The following is a 21,648-nucleotide window of genomic DNA, read 5'->3' as shown; positions in this document are numbered from 1 at the left end:
AAAATCGGTTCAGATTTTGATATAGCTCCCATATATATTTTCGTCCGATTTAATGTAAATGGTGCACCAAAGTCCCTTTATATTGTTCGTTTTGCACGAAATTTGGCACAGCGTAATGAATTAAGCCTAGAGTGATGTCTGCCAAGTTTCGTGAAAATCGGTTCAGATTTAGATATAGCTCCCATATATAGCTTCGTCCGATTTTATGTAAATGGTGCACCAAAGTCCCTATATATTTTTCGATTTGCACGATATTTGGCATAACATACTGAATTGAGCCTAGAGTAATGTCTGCCCAGTTTCGTGAAAATCGATCCAGATTTGGATATAGCTCCCATATATAGTTTCGTCCGATTTTATGTAAATGGTGCACCAAAATCTCTATATATTTTTCGATTTGCACGACATTTGGCGCAGGCTACTGAATTAGGTCTAGAATGGTGTGTGTTAAGTTTCCTGAGAGTCGGTCCAGATTTAGATATAGGTCCCATATATATTTTCGCCTGATTTAATGTAAATGGTGTACCAAAGTCGCTATATATCATTCGATTTGCACGGAATTTGGCATAACGTACTGAATTGAGCCTAGAGTGATGTCTACTAAATTTCGTGAAAATCGGTCCAGATTTAGATATAGTTCCCATATATATTTTCGTCCGATTTTATATAAATAGTGCATAAATGTCCCTACATATCTTTCAATTTGCACGAAATTTGGCATAACGTACTGCATTGAGCTTAGAGATTGTCTGCCAAGTTTCGTGAAAATCGGTCCAGATTTAGATATAGCTCCCATTATATTTTCGTCCGATTTAATGTATATGGTGCAACCAAAGTCCCTATATATCTTTCGATTTGCACGAAATTTGGCACAGCGTATTGAATTAGGTGTAGAATGATGTGTGTTAAGTTTCCTGAAAATCGGTCCATATTTAGATATAGCTCCCATTATATTTTCGTCCGATTTAATGTATATGGTGCAACCAAAGTCCCTATATATCTTTCGATTTGCACGAAATTTGGCACGCCGTACTGAATTATGTCTAGAATGATGTGTGATTTAGATATAGCTCCCATATATATTTTCGTCTGATTTAATTTTAATGGTGTACCAAAGTCCCTATATATCATTCGATTTGCACGAAATTTGGCATAGCGTAATGAATTAAGTCTAGAATGATGTGTGCTAAGTTTCTTCAAAATCGGTCCAGATTTAGATATAGCACCCATATATATTTTCGTCCGATTTAATGTAAATGGTGTATCAAAGTCCCTATATATCTTTCGATTTGCTCGAATTTGGCAGATTGTACTGAATTAGGTCTAGAAAGGTGTGTGTTAAATTTCGTGAAAATCGGTTTAGATTTATATATATTTTCCATATATATTTTCGTCCGATTTAATGTAAATGGTGTACCGAAGTCCTTACATATCTTTCGATTTGCACGAAATTAATTAGGTCTAGAATGATATGTGTTTAGTTTCCTGAAAATCGGTTCAGAATTATAAAAATCTCCAATGTATAACTTCGTCCAATTTTACGGAAATAGGAAATTTTGTGCTAAGGGATTGACTGAAGTATACAATGCACCAATCTTGATTTACATCTGTTTATATTTTGGTACGGGTCCCATATTGATACCAAAGCTAGAAGGGGATACCAATTCGAGTCTATTACAGCCTGTGCAAATTTTAAAGCGAACTGGTTCAGATGTAAATATAACTCCCCATATATAATATACACCATGTCAATGATGAGCGACATATTCTACGATTCTTAAAAGCTTCTATCGCAAAACGCCTAAAGTGGTGTAGGATATTATACATTTTTGCCCAGGCCAACCATAGTCGTTCTCTTACCTTACCTTTCTTTTCATTTCGTTTTTGGTTCTTCATGGTGGAAGCTATAAAAATATTGGATTAACCAAAATTAACAACCTGTTACTTCTTACATATTAAATATTCTATATTTCTCCTCTTACAGCTCTTTTGTGATTGGTGCCTTTCATGATAAGCCAACATCATTATATGACTCCTTTACACCAACAACAAATTATTTCCTGAGCTCCTTCTACTTTGTCATCTCTTCGCGCACCGAACACTATGACCCATTCGTAAAGTTATTACTGCCATTTAAAAGGGAAATTTGGTTTATTCTCATCGGAATGTTAGTGCTTGGGAATGCAATACTTTACGCGATAGCCCAAGTGGATGGTGAAATAAAATATTTAGTATTGGGTAGACAACAACGTCCTATCTATAATATGGTTATAACTAGCTTGGGTGGTCCAATTGCCCGCGATCCAAAGGTGCCATTTTCACGATTCCTGCTGATGGTATGGCTATTGGCTTCATTTGTTTTGCGTACCATTTATCAGGGTTTTATGTATCATTTTCTGCGCCACGATATCCACAAATCCCCACCAAAGACCATAGAAGAACTAAATGAACAGAATTACACGGTTCTCATGTCGGAAGTGGTTTATCACGGCATTCAACATCTCAAGGGAATCTATGATGTGGCAGTTATTCTTAACGACACTGAACTTGAAAGTTTTGCCATACTCAATGACCCCGAAAAATACGGTTTCAGTCAGAAGACTGCCATTTTGACCGCCTATGAATATTATGGCTATTTGAGATATCTCGATCAAACTAATAATGATCTGTATTTGGTTCCGGAGATCCTATTTACCCAACAGCTATCTATTTAGATGAAGAAAAATTCAATATTTCTCAATCGTTTCAATATTTTTATTACGAGTTACACGAACATTGGTCTAATGCAACGTTGGGAGCAACAATTAATATTTGAAAATACCTTTCACAAAATGCAGGCCGATGATCAACCTCAAGCAATGGATTTATATCAGCTATATGGTGCATTGAATTTGTTGGGCATATGTTTGCTGGGTTGTATTTGTGTTTTAGTGGGAGAAATTATTGTCCATCGGATGAGCGTGTGGGCTCGGAGGAGAGGAAGAAGAAATTAAATGGCAGAAAATTGTTAATTGATCAATTCTGCATTAATATAAGTAAAATGTTCATAAAATAAATATTAATTAATTTTAGTATTTTGGATCACAAATTCATCCTGCCATGAAGTAATATTTATTTAAAAAAAAAATAAAAAAGAGATGTACACAATAAATTACATTTATGGTATTTATAATTCGATCTTTAATTTTTATACACTTCACCACACTGTGGTACAGGGTATTATGTATTTGTGCATATGTTTGCAACAGGCATAAGGAAACGAGATAGACACATGGTTCCTTTTGAGAATATGCAATCACTTTCTAAGTCGATTTATGCATGTCCGCCCGTCTGTCTGTCTGTCATGGACAGACAGGTCGCATAGTACAGGTCGCATAGTACAGGTCGCATTTATGATCCGGAATGGATGAAATTTGGCACAGGTCACTTATTCGGCCCAAGGACGAACCCTATTGAAATTGGGAAAATCGGTTCAGATTTAGATATAGCTCCCATATATATATTTAACCGATTTAATGTAAACGGTCCCTATATATATTTCGATTTGCACGAAATTTGGTACAGCCTAATCATTTAGGTCTAGAATGATGTCTGCCAAGTTTCATGAAAATCGGTCCAGATTTAGATATAGCTCCCATATATAGTTTCGTCCGATTTAATGTAAATGGTGCCCCAAAGTCCCTATATATCTTTCGATTTGCACGACATTTGGCACAATGTAGTGAATTGAGCATAGAGCGATATCTGAAAAGTTTGGGGAAAATCAGTCCAGATTTAGATATAGCTCCAACATATAGTTTCGTCCGATTTTATGTAAATGGTGCACCAAAGTCCCTATATATATTTCGATTTGCACGAAATTTGGCATAACGTACTGAATTGAACTTAGAGTGATGTCTGCCAAGTTTCGTGAAAATCTATCCAGATTTAAATATAGCTCAAATATATAGTTTCGTCCGATTTTATGTAAATGGTGAACTAAAGCCCCTGTATATATTTCGATTTGATGAAAATTTGGCATAGCGTAATGAATTAAGTCTATAATGATGTGTGCCAAGTTTCGTGAAAATCGGTTCAGATTTAGATATAGCTCCCATATATATTTTCCTCCGATTTAAGGTAAATGGTGTACCAAAGTACCTATTTATATTTCGATTTGCACGAAATTTGGCATAACGTACTGAATTGAGCCTAGAGTGATGTCTACTAAATTTCGTGAAAATCGGCCCAGATTTAGATATAGCTCCCATATATATTTTCGTCAGATTTTATATATATAGTGCACCAAAGTCCCTATATTTCTTTCGATTTGCTCGAAATTTGACATAACGTAGTGAATTGAGCTTAGAGTGATGTCTGCCAAGTTTCGTGAAAATCTATCCAGATTTAGATATAGCTCTCATATATAGTTTCGTCCGATTTAAGGTAAATGGGGCACCGAAGTCCTTATATATCTTTCGATTTGCACGAAATTTGGCATAAAGTACTGAATTAAGTCAAGAATGACGTGTGCCAAGTTTCGAGAAAATTGGGTCAGATTTATATAAGGCTCCCATATATATTTTCGTCCGATTGAAGGTAAATCGGTCTGCAAAGTCCCTATATATCTTTCGATTTGCACGAAATTTGGCATAGGGTACTGAATTGGGTCCGGAATGATGTGTGCTACGTTTCGTGAAAATCGGTCCAGCTTTATATAAAGCTCCCATATATATTTTCGTCCGATTTAAGGTAAATGGGTCTCCAAAGTCCTTATATATCTTTCGATTTGCACGAAGTATGGTGCTAAGTTTCGTGAAAATCAGTTTAGATTTAGATATAGCTCCAATATATATTTTCGTCCGATGTTACTATAACTTTTCGGGTGTCAAGTTTTCTTGAAATTGGTTCAGATTTACATATAGCTCCTATATATACTTTTGTCCGATTTTAAGTAAATGGTGTACTAAAGACCCATAGCTAGGGTGATTGGCAATACGTACTGAAATTAATATAAATAAATCTCGGCCAAGTTTCCTTGAAATCGGTTCAGATTTAGATATAGCATAGCGTTCGTATATATTTTCGACCTATTCATGTTGATTGTAAACCAAATAATCAATGGGTGCTTGATTGATATGGTCCTTCGAAAAGACGACATCTGTAAGGATACATATGTAGAAGATCCCCAAAGTGGTGAAGGGTATCTTATACTTTCCTTATTGGTAGTTAATTTGAGTTTGGGTGAAACTACGACCAAAATTCGCATTTTGCAACACTCCGAAATATTCACCGGAGTCACCGTAATACATATATATTCATGATCAGAATAAAATTCTCTCATTCCGCCTAATGGTTGAAATCGCTATATAGCTCACAATATTCATGATAGAGCTTAAAATGTGTCCATATACATTGTTATTGCACCTTGGATGTTGGGTATTAAAATTGGGTTATATCGGTCCACATTTTTCAATAGCCCCAATATGCTCGGCTTTTTGAAAATTTTTGGCATGTTTTTTAACTGAATTGACTGTAATTTGGTACTTTGACCGCCCATTGTGTAGCAATCCTCTCTACCAAAAAATGGTCAATATTGGTCAAAATTTTTACGATAGTCCCTATATGAAGGTACCGCGATTTTTCCATATTTTACTTGTCATTGGGTGTTAAATCTTACCACCAAAAAATATTATGGCATAACCCGCCATATCTCTAAGGTCGCAAACGATTACATATATTTTTAATTTACACCTCATGGTAGATGATATAAAAACTTCACCACGGCCACTTGTTTACTTGTTAATATTTGAAAAAATTTTCTAAGTGTAAGTTCAAAGTCCATAATTTTCCATTGTAAAAAATACAATTAAACATTTCATGTAATACATACATATTATATAAAAATTAAAACTCTGATGACAGCGGCCTAACTATTAGGCAGTAGCCAAATTCATAGACATTTCAATTTTAGTAACTGGCTAAACGTTTGCGTGTCATCATGTCACGGCAATATTTGTATTATGTCCTACTATTGTCCTTGGTCATCCGACACACAACTGCAACGAGTTGCCCACAAGTATTGGAGTTAAATCATCAAGAAATTGCCCATAATATTTCGGAAGCTTTAGTCGAAATGATTGATCGATTTTTTATAGAAAAATATCGTTTAATAAGTTTTAATCTTCACATTAAAGTGGAAAATCCCCGACGTATTTATTTCTTTTACGATATTATCAATATAATGTGGCTGTTGTTGGATGGCCGGATTTCGATTTATCTCAGCAATGGCATACCCATACCAGTGACCGATGAAATACATTATAGTGTTATTTTGGTGGATTCAACGGAATCACTGGAGTGAGTATAAAAAATATTACGAAAGTTTATTTCATTTATTTGATAATTATGTTTTTTTTTTAAGGTGCTTTTGATTTTACCCTGTATTTTCATTTTCTCCCCACTCCCCTTGTAGATACCTCTATACGAACATCATCAAATACCATCTTAATGTTGAAGGTACCTATTTTATTGTGCTGTATACATCACCCTCACCGAATCATTATTACGATGAACTCTATAGCTCCTTACAACTGAGTTTAGATTCAGGCATATCTCACGCGAATGTCCTGGTCTATGCTGGCCTAAATAATATTCTACTATTTCATGATGAACCATTTTCGGAATTTCATTGCATGGCAAATGTTCCGGTTGTGAATAATACATTTGTTAGCGGCAGATGGAATCATACAAAATTTTATATTTCCAAGGCGAGTAATTTACACGGTTGTCCATTGGTATGTGCCACCTGGGAAGATATGCCATATTTTGAGGTTCTACCGAATACAACGATGGCATCGAAAACACGTTTTAAAGGTCTGGAGGGACGTATGTTGAATTATTTGGCGGAACGTATGAATTTCACCGTGGCAATTCGTTGGATGAATGATGAGGAGATTAATCGTACATTGTATGATGAGAGGGGTATGTTGGATGAGGTAAGGAAATTATACTACGTCCATGTATATATATATACATATTTCCATGTTCTAGTATAGACTTGTATAAATCATCGTGGCTTCAGTTAACAATAAGCTATCCTCTCTATAGACCCGCCCTTTTCCTACGTATTTAAACGGTTGGATTTTCTAAGAAAATAAAAAATGTCTTTATCTTAGGCCTTGTTTGTACGTAGTCCCATTAAAATAACTCCACCCTCCACCCGGCTTGACAGATGATAATCCAGCAAAATATCGTCACATTGGACCGGGCTGAACTTTTTATGGAACTTGGACAAGCTCTTTTTCTTCCTAACATAAACGGCTACACTCCACTTCACTAATGTCTTATTTGGAAGTGTGTGATATAATCCTGGAGTGATTTGTTATGATCCTTGCAGTGATTCTTATCTATCTTATCGAGTCCGTTTTCTCCAGCTGCATTCGTCATGTAGTTGTAGTCTTGTTTAAGTCGCCTGATCGGGTTAGGAGTGATCCTCACTCGTATCGGGGCATAAGTCTTCTTCCAGTGCTTGGAAAGGTGCTGGAGATGATTATGGTGGCACGGCTTAAGGATTGCTACGATGTGTAAGATAGCCTGAGCGGGTCAAATTCCAAATATGTCCTTGGCATTTGATTTCCTTTTATGGGATAGCGTGCTCACAAGGTTGTCAGAGGTCAGGTGTAGGGAGATCGCTCTTTGGGCAAGTTATTTCCGGGATAGGAAGGCTTGTGTCGTGGGAGCCAGTGTTTCGGTCTGGAGCGATGTGCAGCGGGGTTGCCCACAGGGTTCCATTTGTGGTCCATGTATATGGAATCTTATGATGGATCCCCTGTTGCGGGAGCTAGCTGCCTTCTTCAAGGTCTGTGCGTATGCGGCTGACTTGCTCATCATGATTGAAGGGGATAGTCGCCTTGAACTGGAAAATCGTGGTGAGCAAGCTATGCTCGAAGACGGTGCTGATGCTGCTGAAAGGCAGATTGGCACGCAGTCGTCCTCCCTGCATTCGAGCTGGTGAACGCGGCATAAGGTATTCGTGTACTGTTAAATATCTCGGAATAACGGTGTCAGAGCGTTTGAATTTTCTTCCACACTTCGATCGGTTGAAGGAGAAGCTGACAACGGTCGTTGGGACCATCAGGCGTGTTTTGCGGACTGATTGGGGCTTGAGTAGGCGTTCTGTGCGTATCATATATGGTGGGCTTTTTGTTGTCTGCGCAACTTATGGTACAGAACTGCCTCTTCTGTCTTCGGGCAGAGGAAGCTCCTTTCGTGTCAGCGGGTCGCCATATTAGCGTGCTTGCCAGTGTCTCGCACTGTTTCAACAGAGGCGTTGCAGGCGCCGCACACTGTGTCATTTGTAACATTTAGGAGGCCAAAATTGGAAAAATTTATATTCGACGATCTGCACGATTTTTTGTAATGTGATACATAGGAGTATATGTAATATAAAAATGTTGCAAAAAAAAAAAAAAAAAAATAACAAGAACAATAAGAATAAAAAAAACGGCTATCAAAAGTCTGATATGAGTGATTGTAAAATAACATGTTTTTTAGAGTAGAAAATTCTGTTAAATTGTCGCTGCTGTAAAAAATTTCTTACCGAGACTACTTATTATATTATTATTATTAATTCTTGATTATTGATCGGTTTTTAATGTAATTAATAAGTTTTGTTGCATTATAATATATATTTGATAAAGAATTGTGTTGGTGAAAAAAGTTTCTAAAAACAAGGGACAAAATCTATAAACAAAATATTAAATGGAATGCATAAAAAAAGTACACCAAGGTACAGCTGAGATATTTTGCTAAAAACAATACCCGAGGAACCTAGTATCTAAATACAAAAAATTAGCTGCAACTACTTGCCCCTTTCAGTTTTACAGAAAGATTATAATGGCGATTCCGAGAAGTGAACTTTTTGTGGTTTGGCTCGAAAACAAAAATAGTGCCGTAAAATGTGCATTATTGAATTATATAACAAACCTAATTGGAAAGGACGTTGACTATCCAAAATTAAAAAAAAGTGTGGAGCTTTTGTGTTATCGTTTTAATAAAAAATGGGCCTCATCACATCGAGTTAAATCCCGTTTTTTTTTCACGAAGGAAGCTACTTGGCTAGCTGAAAGTCATGATTTCACATTTTGCCTTCTTGATGTTAGACCGAGTACTTCCCAATGCAGTAACAGAGCTGTAGGAAGACCTGAAAAGGAGTTCAGTGAATTATCTCACCGCACAAAAAGGCGGATAGCTAAAAATCTAGCACATTCTGTTGATTCTGAACAATTGTTAATGGCAGCAGCAATGAACTTGAGATAATCGGGAAAGAGAAACTCAGGTGACATAGTTCATCAATTATCAGCAGCATCCCCCTCGAAAGGTACAGCTCTCAAAAAAGCACAAACATCAACAAAAACTTCAAAAGCATTGTCTTCAGACCAAGCTCTTGCACTTATAATAGATACCGGTTTATCAACTAATGAATACGAATTGCTTAGACAACATTTGGCAAATATTAATTCAAAAATATGTCCGTCATATAATTGTATTAAAACTTCCAAACTTTCATGTTATCCTGAGAAAATTACAATATCGGAAAATCAAGCAGATATTGAACTACAGTCACTAAATGATAACACATTATCTCGACTTTGCGCTACTCAATCAGTGTCTGGAGCGACCAGAAAACCCGACAAAAATAAATATACTTAAATATACTTGAATCTTCTAAACTAAGTGACATAAATGCAGTTTTTAAATGGGGTTGCGATGGCTCTGAACAAGTCAATTATAAACAAAAATTTTCAGCAGATAACCAATCCGATAGTAGTTTGTTTTCTATATCAATTGTACTTTTGCAAGTAAGTTCAAAAATTGGCAGAAATGAAAAAATAATATGGAAAAATCCAACTCAGAATTCAACCCGATACTGTCGTTCTATTAAGCTCGTATTTGCCAAGGAAACACGTGAACTTATTACTAAGGAGGTTCATAATATAACAGTCAAATTTCTAAATTACAGCCAACTCTAATTCGAAATGAAAAAATATATATTGACATAAGCAGTACGCTTGTTTTATGTATGATCGATGGCAAAGTATGTAATGCATTATTGACTTACAGCTCAAGTCAGGTTTGCTATATATGTGGTTCTAAACCAAGTGAAATGAACAATGTCCAAGTTCTTGCCGGAAAAAGTGTTGACAGTTCAATGCTTAATTTTGGAATTTCACCACTTCATTCATGGATTCGTTGTATGGAATGCATGTTACACATAGCTTATCGGTTGGACATACAAGTGTGGTTAGTTAAAGGCGAAGAAAATAAGAATAAAATCAAAAAAAGAAAAGAATATATTCAGTCCAGGTTTAGAAAAGATTTTGGTCTGTTAATTGATATGCCCACAAAAGTAGGTAACACTAATGATGGGAATACTGCAAGGCGCTTCTTTGAAAATTATGAAAAAACATCAGAGATTACTGGCATAGATATAAACTTGCTAAAAAGATTCCATGTAATTTTGGCTTGTCTTGGATCCGGCAACCCAATAAATCCCGTCGCCTTTGAGAATTACGCAAAAGAAACAAGAGAACTTTATTTGTCTAAATATCATTGGTATTGTATGCCTGTAAGTGTACACAAAATGCTATTTCATGGCAAAGAAATAATGGAGTCCTGTGTTCTGCCAATTGGTCAATGATCTGAGGAATCTCAAGAATCAAGGAACAAGGATACCAGAACTTGCCGTGTATCGTTTTACAAAAACGTCTAGAATGATACAAATACGGATCTTTTACATAGAAACTTCCAACGACAACAAGAAGAAAAATATTAAATCCAGAGATGCAATCATTACTATTGAAACCGCTAGAAGGAGAAGACCTTGATATAGATACAATGAATTAATCTAATTTATTTTATATCAATATTTTTTATGTACTGTAATCTATATTTCATCTGAATTAAAAATATGAATACATATTTTATTTCTGTTTTTAAATGTTTGGATTATTTTTTAATTTTTTTGTTTATTGAATCTTTTTTTATTAATTGCTTTAACAAATAAATGTTATAACCAGTGAGCGGAGCAGTATAGTCGGACGGGGCCGAATTATATACACAACTACCACGGAACTCAAATTTTCTGCGGATGTTTATTCCGAGACTGGGCAATAAAAGTCGTGATATTTGCACCCTCTTGCCGATTAGAGGTAAACAAGCTCTTCCTCTCACTAACATATTTTCCGAATATTTCTATTATTCTGTACGGTCCTATTGTCCAGGTTCCCTTCACCGTGGGTTGTGTTGCGATGTTCGGCTTTCATTTGAGGTCTATAGATCGACTCGAAAATAACACAAAAAATTAAGTTTTCGGTCCACTTCATTCCAAAATATTTATCTGATCATCACCGAAAATTATATGCGTTGTCCTTGACCATAACTGGAGCCTCATGGAACATTTCAAAGCGATCAGCGCTATAGTTCTGCTCTCCAGAGTGATAATGGGTTACTAAATAATATACGAATACGGAGGTACCTGTAAATATTTAGGTGTAACTCCCACATCCGAGCACATACAACAATATAATTAGTCTTAATTTAAAGGTCAACCACTCCTCTTGGATATAATATAAACTTCTCGGGTATATGTCCTTCAGGGGTAAACATATACGCCATAGAATACAAATTTTGTAATTTTGCACACCAAAGTCAGGGTCCATTTGACCCGTTAAATATTGACCGATCTTTCTCCAAACAGGCATGCTTATTCTTCGGCCCGATCCGCTTCTCCATGCAAAATTTCACGATGTTCGGGCCATTATTGCGGCCTCTGGAGCGGCCAGAAAAACCGAAAAAAATTAGTATTTGGTCCCTTTCATCCCCTAAATATTAACCGATCTTTCCCAAAAACAATAGGGGTCTTCATTGGCCAGAACCCATCCTACATGCAAAATTTCGTGAAGATTGGTCCATAACTGTGGCCTGTATCGTGTTTACAAATTATAATGGACAGACGGACGGACGGACGGACACACATGTCTAGATCGACTCAGCTAGTCGAGATATGACGATCGGTATACTTAAAGGTGGGTCTGCCAATATTTCGCGGCGTTACAAACTTTTGGGGCTGCACAAAGCTATAATACCCTGACAACATAGTTGTGTAGGGTATAAAAACAACAATAAACTATATTTTAATTAATCTTTGAGAGCTTTATAATTTCATTTCATTAACATTATATACCTTATTACATATACGCCCAGAAGTGGGCGGACCACTCCTATTTTTTGTATACAACATCTCTTACGTATTGGGACTATATGTACCAGGTTTCACTTCGATATCTATTGTAATACCACAGTAATTAATTTTGGCCACCTAAAATTGGGAAAAGTCACACTGTGCGCCGGCCGCTTTCAGTAGGGGTCTTGAAGACGATCGAACCTTTAGTTGTTTAAGTAGTTTTGTTCGTAAAGCATTTTAGAGAAGGACAGTACTTAGCGGAGGTGGTCCTCGTTGGTGGAGAGCTGCAGTTGTTGTGGTTGCTGTGCTCTGCTGTCGTTCCGCATCGTGGGAGGTTCGCGGTCTCTCTACTTCACGGAAGTCACTTCTGCGGTTGTGGACGTCGTGTAGGCTGCCCGTGAGGGCAGTTTCGTTGATTGTTTGTCTTGTGATGTCCGATGCCGTGGTCCTTTGGGTCCTTTGTGCAGTCCGTGAGGACAGCATGTTAATTGTTTGTGTTATGTGTGTTTGTTCGACGTCGCCACTGCTTGAGGCAAGGATTTTCCTTGCCGCCTGTGGTTTTTGAATGGTGTTCTATTTTGCATTGGGATACCAGCCCGGATGTGTGTCGAACTGGGAGAGGCTCCGGTCTCGACCCTGATCGGAGGTTTTCCGTACCGCGGGTGTCAGGTGCCCCTAGATCTGTCGATCCAGCCTGACAGTTGGTGTGGCCCACTGGGGAGCTTCGCGGGGGTTGTGGTTTCGCCCCACACCAAGGAGGAGAGTGTGCCTTCTGCATGCTCTCCGATTGGTACTTCGGTGCTGGGGCGCTGGTGGGCGCTTTTCCGCCTGTGGATCAGCCACTGTGAGGTAGGCCAATAGGCAGGTACTCACAAAAAACTCTTCAAGATACTATCTTACTATGAGACAGCAGCGAAGTAGTTCCACGACGTGAGAAATCAGGGCGCCGATCATGTTGTTGTTGACTATTTCAGTCACTTTTGTGATTGCTAGGATCGTTATGGTTATATGATTTATGGTTATATGATTCACCACACTGTGGTACAGGCAAAAGGAAACGAGGTAGACTTTTGAGAATATGCATAGAATCACTTTCTGAGTCGATTTACGCATGTCCGTCTGTCCGTCCGTCCATGTATTTTTGTGAACAGGTCACATCATCCGATTTGGATGAAATTTGGCATAGGTCACTTATTTGGCCCAAGGACGAACCCTATTGAAATTGGGAAAAATCAGTTCAGATTTAGATATAGCTCCCATATATATTTTCGTCCGATTTAATGTAAGTGGACCATTTACAAAGTCCCTATATATCTTTCGATTTGCACGAAATTTGGCATAGTGTAATGAATTAGGTCTAGAATAATGTGTGTTAAGTTTCCTGAAAATATGTTCAGATTTAGATATAGCTCCCATATATATTTTCGTCCGATTTAATGTAAATGGTCCATCAAAGTCCCTATATATCCTTCGATTTGCACGAAATTCGGCACAGCGTAATGAATTAAGTCTAGAATAATGTGTGTTAAGCTTCCTGAAAATCATGGCTTTAAAAACCTCTGAGCGGATTGGGCTGTTGAATGCGGATTTTAGTCGACGAATGGCGCGGAATGTGTCGATGTAGTTTTCGAAGGTCTTTTCTCAGGATTTTATATAGATTTCATTTAAATATGTATATTACATTTCATTTATTTATTTACTCTTTTACAGCTCTTCTCCAACGGTACGGATTTTGTGATTGGCGCCTTTCACGATAAGCCATCATCGTTCCATGACTCATTTACTCCATCAACAAATTATTTCCTGAGCTCCTTCTATTTTGTTGTATCTGCCCGCACCGAACACTATGACCCATTCGTAAAGTTATTGCTACCATTTAAAACAGAAATTTGGTTTATACTCATCGGAATGTTGGTGCTGGGCAATGCAATACTATATGCCATAACTCAAGTGGATCGTCAAATTAAATATCTAGTATTGGGTAGGAGACAACAACAACCTCTCTATAATATGGTTATAATCAGCTTGGGTGGTCCAATTGCCCGCGATCCGAAGGTACCATTTTCACGATTCCTGCTGATGGTATGGCTATTGGCTTCGTTTGTTTTGCGTTCCATTTATCAGGGGTTGATGTATCATTTTTTGCGCCACGATGTCCACAAATCCCCACCAAAGACCATAGAAGAACTTAGGGTCCAAAATTATACAGTTCTCATGTCAGAAGTGGTATATAATAGCATTCAGCATCTCAAGGCACTCTACGATGTTGCAGTTATTCTAAATGATACCGAAGTTGAAAGTTTTAGCATACTCAATGATCCGGAAAAATACGGGTTCAGCCAGAAGACTGCCATTTTGACCGCCTATGAATATTATGGCTATTTGAGATTTCTCAATCAAAGTAACAACCATTTTTATTTGGTTCCGGAGATTCTATTTACCCAACAGCTAAGTATTTATATGAAGAAAAATTCAATGTTTCTTAATCGCTTCAATAATTACATTACGAGTTATACGAATGAAGGTCTCATGCATCGTTGGGAGAAAAGTTTAATATTTGAAAATACTTTTCGCAAACTGCAGGCCGATGATCAACCTGAAGCTATGGATTTACATCAGCTATATGGTGCATTGGATTTGTTGGGTATTTGTTTGCTGGGTTGTATTTGTGTTTTAGTGGGAGAAATTGTTGTCCACCGGTTGAGTGTTTGGGCTCGAAAGAGACGTAAAAGGTTGTGGCGGAGAAGACCAGGAAGACGAAATAAGTGGATAAATTAAAGTGCAGGTGAAAAGTATTATAATTATATTTAACGATAGTCATAATTTAAAAATGTTTCATAAATATAAGCAAAACTTGTATATAATAAAGTTTAAGTATTGTTCATGCTCAGCATATTTATTGTAAATCTTAAAAATTTGAAAAACATATTTTAAGTTTATTTGCGATCCCTTTGAACAATAATTTTTAACTTTAGTTTTGAATTCTTGTGGACTATCAAATAAATATATTGTATTGAAAAGGGGATATATATGACGAGTATATGAAACCTCCAGAAGGAAAAATTCGCCATATGTCAATGTTTGAAGATATGGCGGTCGGTCCGCAAATCCTATTATCTTTACCAAGCCTATACCAAGTTCGAAGATGGGACCCATTGGTTCACTCCTTCTGCACATTACCTTTTTGTACCACCTAAACAAAGGGTCAAACGACAATTCAATATTTACTTACATAGCTGGCATGTGACAGAATAATTGTTCCACAAGCAGAGCTTAATCAAAGATTTCCAGGCGCGTCGGTCTTGTGCGCAGCTCTTCCAATTTGAAAGACCATGTTCCGAAATGTTGTCTTCCACTTGTTCTATCCATCGAATTCATGGCCTTTCCCTTCTGCGCGAACCATCAGTTGGCTCGCGTTTATATGCCTTTGTGCTGGGGCATCCTCATCCATTTTCACTACATGACCTAGTCAACGTAGTCGCTGCAACTTGATACGTCTATGTCGATGTCTGCAAATATGGTACATGTTATGGTTTATTGGGCGGCGATATTCACCGTCAATGCAGATGGGCCCATAGATCTTCCGGAGAATTTTTCTCTCAAACACTCCAAGAGCTGCCTCATCTGCTTGCGCAAGTACCCATGCTTCAGATCCGCACAACAGCAAGGGTAGTATCAGCGTCTTGTAGAGTGTGAGTTTGGTCTGGCGGGAGGTGGCCTTGTTTTTAAATTTCTTACATAGACAATAGTAGGCCAACACTATTCTCGTCATTCAAAACTTATGTCATTCGTTTTGTTTATGGCGGTACCGAGGTTTATAAAATCTTTGACTACCTTAAAGCTGTTTGTCCAAGTCGATGTTGAGTAACATATGCTGTTTTGTGTACAGAAACCTCGTTTGGCATTGAGAGGCTCCGAGAGGTACTTTCCGACTTTTACTGCTGACTTTGTGCAAGTTAAAGTTATCCTGCATAGATGTATTAATTTTACAGGTATGCAGAACAAGTCTTTAAGCACGAACGAATACGGCTGTACGAATAGTTGGAATGTGTTGACGTGTGTTTCGTGGGTCTTTTCCAGGACCTGGTGCAGAGTGAAAATCTGGTGTATGGTAGATTCGCCAGGTCAGAAGCCTCATTGGTAATGTTATTGGCCATTAGATTCGGTCGTTCATAAAACGCTATTGGAAGAAATATTAATCCTCTACAGTTGGCACATATCATCTATCTCCTTTTTGTGCACGTGTCACAGGATGCTGAGGTTCCAATCATTGGAAATGCATTCCTCTAACCTAATTGTATTAATCAGCTTCTGCATGCTTCTGACCAGCATCTGACCACCGGTTTTGAAGAGTTCGGCTGCTATCCCATCGGCACCTGCTGCTTCATTATTCTTCAGCCTATTGATTGCTATTCAGACCTCATCTTGGCTAGGTGGTATACACAATATACCGTCATCTCTTATTGATTCTGAGGTATCTTCTTCGCCGGTACTATTTGATACAAGAAGCTGTTCAAAATGTTCCTTCCAGATCCTCAGAACGCTGTCTTTATCTGTCGCCAGTTTTTTATCGTTATCTCTACAGAAGGATGTGCCTGCTACAAAGCCTTCGTTTTGGTGTTTTACTCGTTGGTAAAATTTCGTTCTGACTCCTGTACATCTCGATTTGCTCCCTCTCACGTTTTTGTTGTTCTTTCTTCTTTTTTTCGGAAAATACGTTTATCCTCTCTCCTTTTGCTGTCTGCAGGGTTGTTCTATACGCTGCGTTTTTGTTGGTGGTCTTTGGTACCCAAGTGTTGATTTTGGTGCAATTTGTAGGGATTGGGCAATTCTTTGCCATTGTGCTTCCATATATTTACCGGGACAAGGATTGCTTTAGTCAAGCAGGTGATTAAGTTGAGCGGAGTAGGCTTCTGCTACCAATTGTGTTTATAGCATTTCGGCATCGAGTTTCCGTGTTGTGCTAGATCGCACCTTTGCTGTTACATTAAGACGAATGCGAACCTTGGCTGCTACAAGGTAATGGTCAGAATCGATATTCACTCCTCGGATCAATCAAAAAGAAGAAATCCATGTGGCCTTGTGTATATCGCGATGGTGCTGCTAACTACCATTTTTGAAGTTTCTTCATGGAGGCTGAAATTTCCGATGGTGTGACCAAAAATATTTTCCCATCCGATTTTTATACCCTTCACCACACTTTGGTACAGAGTATTATGTATATGTTTGTAACAGGCAAAAGGAATCAAGATAGACCCTTTGTTCCTTCTGGGAATATGTATATAATCACTTTCTGAGTCGATTTATGCATGTCCGTCTGTCTGTCCGTCCATGTATTTTTGTGAACAAAGTATAGGTTGCATTTATGATCCGATTTGGATGAAATTTGGTACATGTCACTTATTTGGCCCAAAGACGAACCCTATTGAAATTGGAGAAAATCGGTTCAGATTTAGATATAGCTCCCATATTCGTCCGATTTTAGGTAAATTGTGCACCAAACTGCCAATATTGGTCCGATTGAGACAAAATTTTGCTCAGAGTATTCAATTAGGTCTAGATTGATGTATGTCAAGTTTTTTTGGAATCGGTTCAGATTTGGATATAGCTCCCATATATAATTTCGTCCGATTTTAGGTAAATGGTGCACCAAACTCCCAATATTGTTCCGATTGATACAAAATTTTGCACGGAGTATTGAATTAGGTTTAGATTGATGTATGCCAAGTTAGATTGAAATCGGTTCAAATTTAGATATAGATATAGCTCCCATATATATTTCGTCGTGTATTGAATTTAGTTTCGAATGATTTGGTTAAGTTTGAAATCGGTTCAGATTTAAATGTAGCTCAAATATATAATTTATACCGATTTTATGCACATAGTGCAAACGGAGGAGCCTACAGGGTTACCCATATTCGACGGACCCATCTGGCAACGCCATAACTTTTGACAGAGATGTCACATCAATACACGCCACGCGAGCGCTCTGAAATAGTTGAAATTTACATTCAACAGAAGAAGTCAATTGTGAAAACTCAAGGTGCTTTAAAACATTAACAAATGTGAGAAGTGCGCCTTCTAAGAACACCATTAAGCGTTTATACGAAAAATTTTCGATTGGTAAGGCTCTTTCTAAGCCGAAGAGGCCATATAAAAGTCGACCAAGGCGATCGGCCCAGAATATCGCTGCCGTACGAGCCAATGTTGAGAGTTCCCCAAGAACATCCCAAAAACGCCGTTCTCAGCAGTTGGGCATGGCTCGGTCCACTTTACAACGGATTATTTGCATTGATTTGCATTTGTTCCCGTACAAAATTCAATTGACGCAAAGAATGTTGCCTGCGGACAAGCCTCGTCGATTGGAATGGGCCCAAAGAGTCATCGAAATGGCCGAAGATGACGAGCAATTTTGGAACAAAATTATCATGTCCGATGAAGCCCATTTCACATTGAATGGGACCCTAAATAAGCAAAATTGCCGTTTTTACGCCACTGAAAATCCTCAGGAGATTCAAGAATTGCCTCTTCATGACGAAAAAGTCACATTTTGGTGCGGCGTTAGTGCGAAAAGGGTCATTGGGCCGTTTTTCTTCCAAAATGAAAATGGCCATACTGTTACCATCAATCAGGAGCGTTATCGCGACATGATGACCAATTTGTGATGCCAATTATTCGTCGAAAGCGTATGAGGCAGTTTTGGTTTCAACAAGACGGCGCTCCACCGCACACAAGTCGCATAACAAAGGATTTTCTGAAGAATTTGTTTCTGGACCGTTTGATGTCGAAAAGTGGTGATTTGGACTGGCCACCGCGTTCGCCCGATTTGACGAGGTTTACGTTAACAAGCCAAGGACCGTAGAAGAGCTCAAGGACAACATTCGTGAAGAAATAGCCGCTATTCCGGCCGAAATATTGGCAAAAACGATGGAAAATGCAGCAAAAAGGGCACAATACGTCATCAACGCCAGAGGCGGCCATTTGAGAGATATCATATTCAAAAATTGATGTAAACAATTCTACTTGGAACAAATTAAATGATTAACATTGCCAACCGCCAATTTTTTTTATACCCTTCACCACACTGTGGCACAGGGTTTATGTCTCTGTGCATATGTTTGTAACAGGCAAAAGGAAACGAGATAGACCCATGGTTCCTTTTGAGAATATGCATAGAATCACTTTTTAAGTCGATTTATGCATGTTCGTCCGTCTGTCTGTCCATGTATTTTTGTGAGCAAAGTACAGGTCGAATTTATGATCCGAATTGGATGAATTTTGGCACAGCTCATTTGTTTGGCCCAAGGACGAACCCTATTGAAATTGGGAAAAATCGGTACAGATTTAGATATAGCTCCCATAGATATTTTCGTCCGATTTAATATAAATGGTGTACCAAAGTCCCTATATATCTTTCGATTTGCACGAAATTTGGCATCCCGTACTGAATTGGGCCTAGAGTGATGTCTGCCAAATTTCGTGAAAATCGGTCCAGATTTAGATATAGCTCCCATATATAGATTCGTCCGATTTCATGTAAATGGTGCACCAAAATCCCTATATATCTTTCGATTTGCACGAAATTTGGCATCCCGTACTGAATTGAGCCTATAATGATGTGTGCCCAGTTTTGAGAAAATCGGTCCAGATTTAGATATAGCTCCCATATATAGTTTCGCCCGATTTCAGGTAAATTGTGCACCAAAGTCCCTATATACCTCTCGATTTGCACGAAATTTGGCATAACGTACTGAATTGAGCCTAGAGTGATGTCTGCCAAGTTTCGTGGAAATCGGTGCAGATTAAAATATAGCTCCCATATATAGTTTCGCCAGATTTCATGTAAATGGTGCACCAAAGTCCCTATATATCTTTCGATTTGCACGACATTTGACATAACGTACTGAAGTGAGCCTAGAATGATGTCTGCTTAGTTTCGTGCAAATCGGTATAGATTTAGATATAGCTCCCATATATAGTTTCGTCCGATTTCATGAAATGGTGCACCAAAGTCCCTATATATCTTTCGATTTGCACGAAATTTGGAATAACGTACTGAATTGAGCCTAAAATAATGTCTGGTATGTTTCGTGAAAATCGGCCCAGATTAAGATATGGCTCCCATAAATAGTTTCGTCCGATTTCATGTAAATGGTGCACCAAAGTCCCTATATATCTTTCGATTTGCACGAAATTTGACATAACGTACTGAATTGAGCCTATAATGATGTCTGCCAAGTTTCGATATTTTGATATAGCTCCCTTATATTATAGATTGATTTTAAGTAATTGACGCACCAATGAACAAATATATGGCTGATAGGAACAAAACGTACTGAAATTAGTATAACCTAACCTGTGACAAGTTTCGTTGAAATCGGATCATATTTGGATATATCATCCATATATAAGTAAATTATGCATCAAACTCCTCATATTTGTTAGATTGACATCAAATTTTGCACAACGTTCAAAATTGAGCATAGAATAACGTAGTTGGATTTTCTAGAAGTACAGGCCTAGCCCAACGGATGACCTATTGATATTTGTTTGAAGTCGATTTACATACTTTTGTTCCATTGTAACAAACGGATGACATGTTTATGGATAGATCTAGGTCGTTTCACATTTAGATAAATATCACATATTTTATTTCATACAATTTCATGATAATAGTCCTGTTTAATGTACCCATAGTGGTGAAGGGTATCATATAGTCGGCCCGTCCGACTTTACTACTTTCCTTACTGGTTTTCTTTGATTTTTGTTAAAAAAACATGGGTCCGTCGAATATCGGCAACCCTATATATCTGTTCGCTTTACATAAAATATTGCATAGCACATTGGATTGAAGACCTTTCAAGTTTAGATGTAGCATCCATATATATTTTCATCTGATTTTATCAAAATGATGTACAAAATGACTAAAGTTTGTCCGCTTAGGACGAATTAGTGCACTAAGTACCAAATCGAACCTGGAATAATGTGTATTAGATTTTGTGTCCAGATAAATTTGCTGTCTACTCCTTTTTAGTTATTCGAAGATAGGACCAACCGGCCCACTTCTTCTGGTACCACACCAAATGTATATTCTTGGGAAATGGGACTTATCGGTCCACTGCTTTGTAAATCTTATAAAACGGAACAATGTTCGCAGATTTAAAATATATAAAGATTTTTCATTTATACCTGAAATGGGTTTTTGAAAAAATTATATTGAAAAAAAATGAGAAAATTCTTTAGAAAAAATATCTTTAGAAAAATATGAAATGCTGAGTATAAAATTGGAAACTTGTAATGTTGCCAAGATATTTAAACCCTGTTTGTTGTTGATAATTATTTTCTATTTGCCATGATATTTTTGTCGGGTTCTATAATTAAAAACCTCTTCAGTTTACTATAAAAAAGTGCACACATTGTGT

General features: G+C 37.6%; 1 protein-coding gene across 1 annotated transcript; it reads left to right on the top strand.

Moving 5' to 3' along the window:
- The first annotated feature begins 5,980 nt into the window (after positions 1 to 5,980).
- Positions 5,981 to 15,004, top strand: LOC133333421 (uncharacterized). The gene is made up of 3 exons (XM_061541738.1): positions 5,981 to 6,339; positions 6,455 to 6,977; positions 13,937 to 15,004. The coding sequence occupies exons 1-3, from the start codon at positions 5,981 to 5,983 to the stop codon at positions 15,002 to 15,004; spliced, it is 1,950 nt and encodes a 649-aa protein (XP_061397722.1).
- Positions 15,005 to 21,648: the final 6,644 nt, after the last annotated feature.

This window comes from Musca vetustissima, unplaced genomic scaffold (genome assembly GCF_032173495.1).
Source record: "Musca vetustissima isolate MV318-11 ecotype Yass unplaced genomic scaffold, APGP_CSIRO_Mvet_v1 utg55272, whole genome shotgun sequence".
Taxonomy (NCBI): domain Eukaryota; kingdom Metazoa; phylum Arthropoda; class Insecta; order Diptera; family Muscidae; genus Musca; species Musca vetustissima.
Note: the sequence above shows the minus strand (reverse complement) of the source record. Positions and strands in the feature narration are given on the sequence as shown.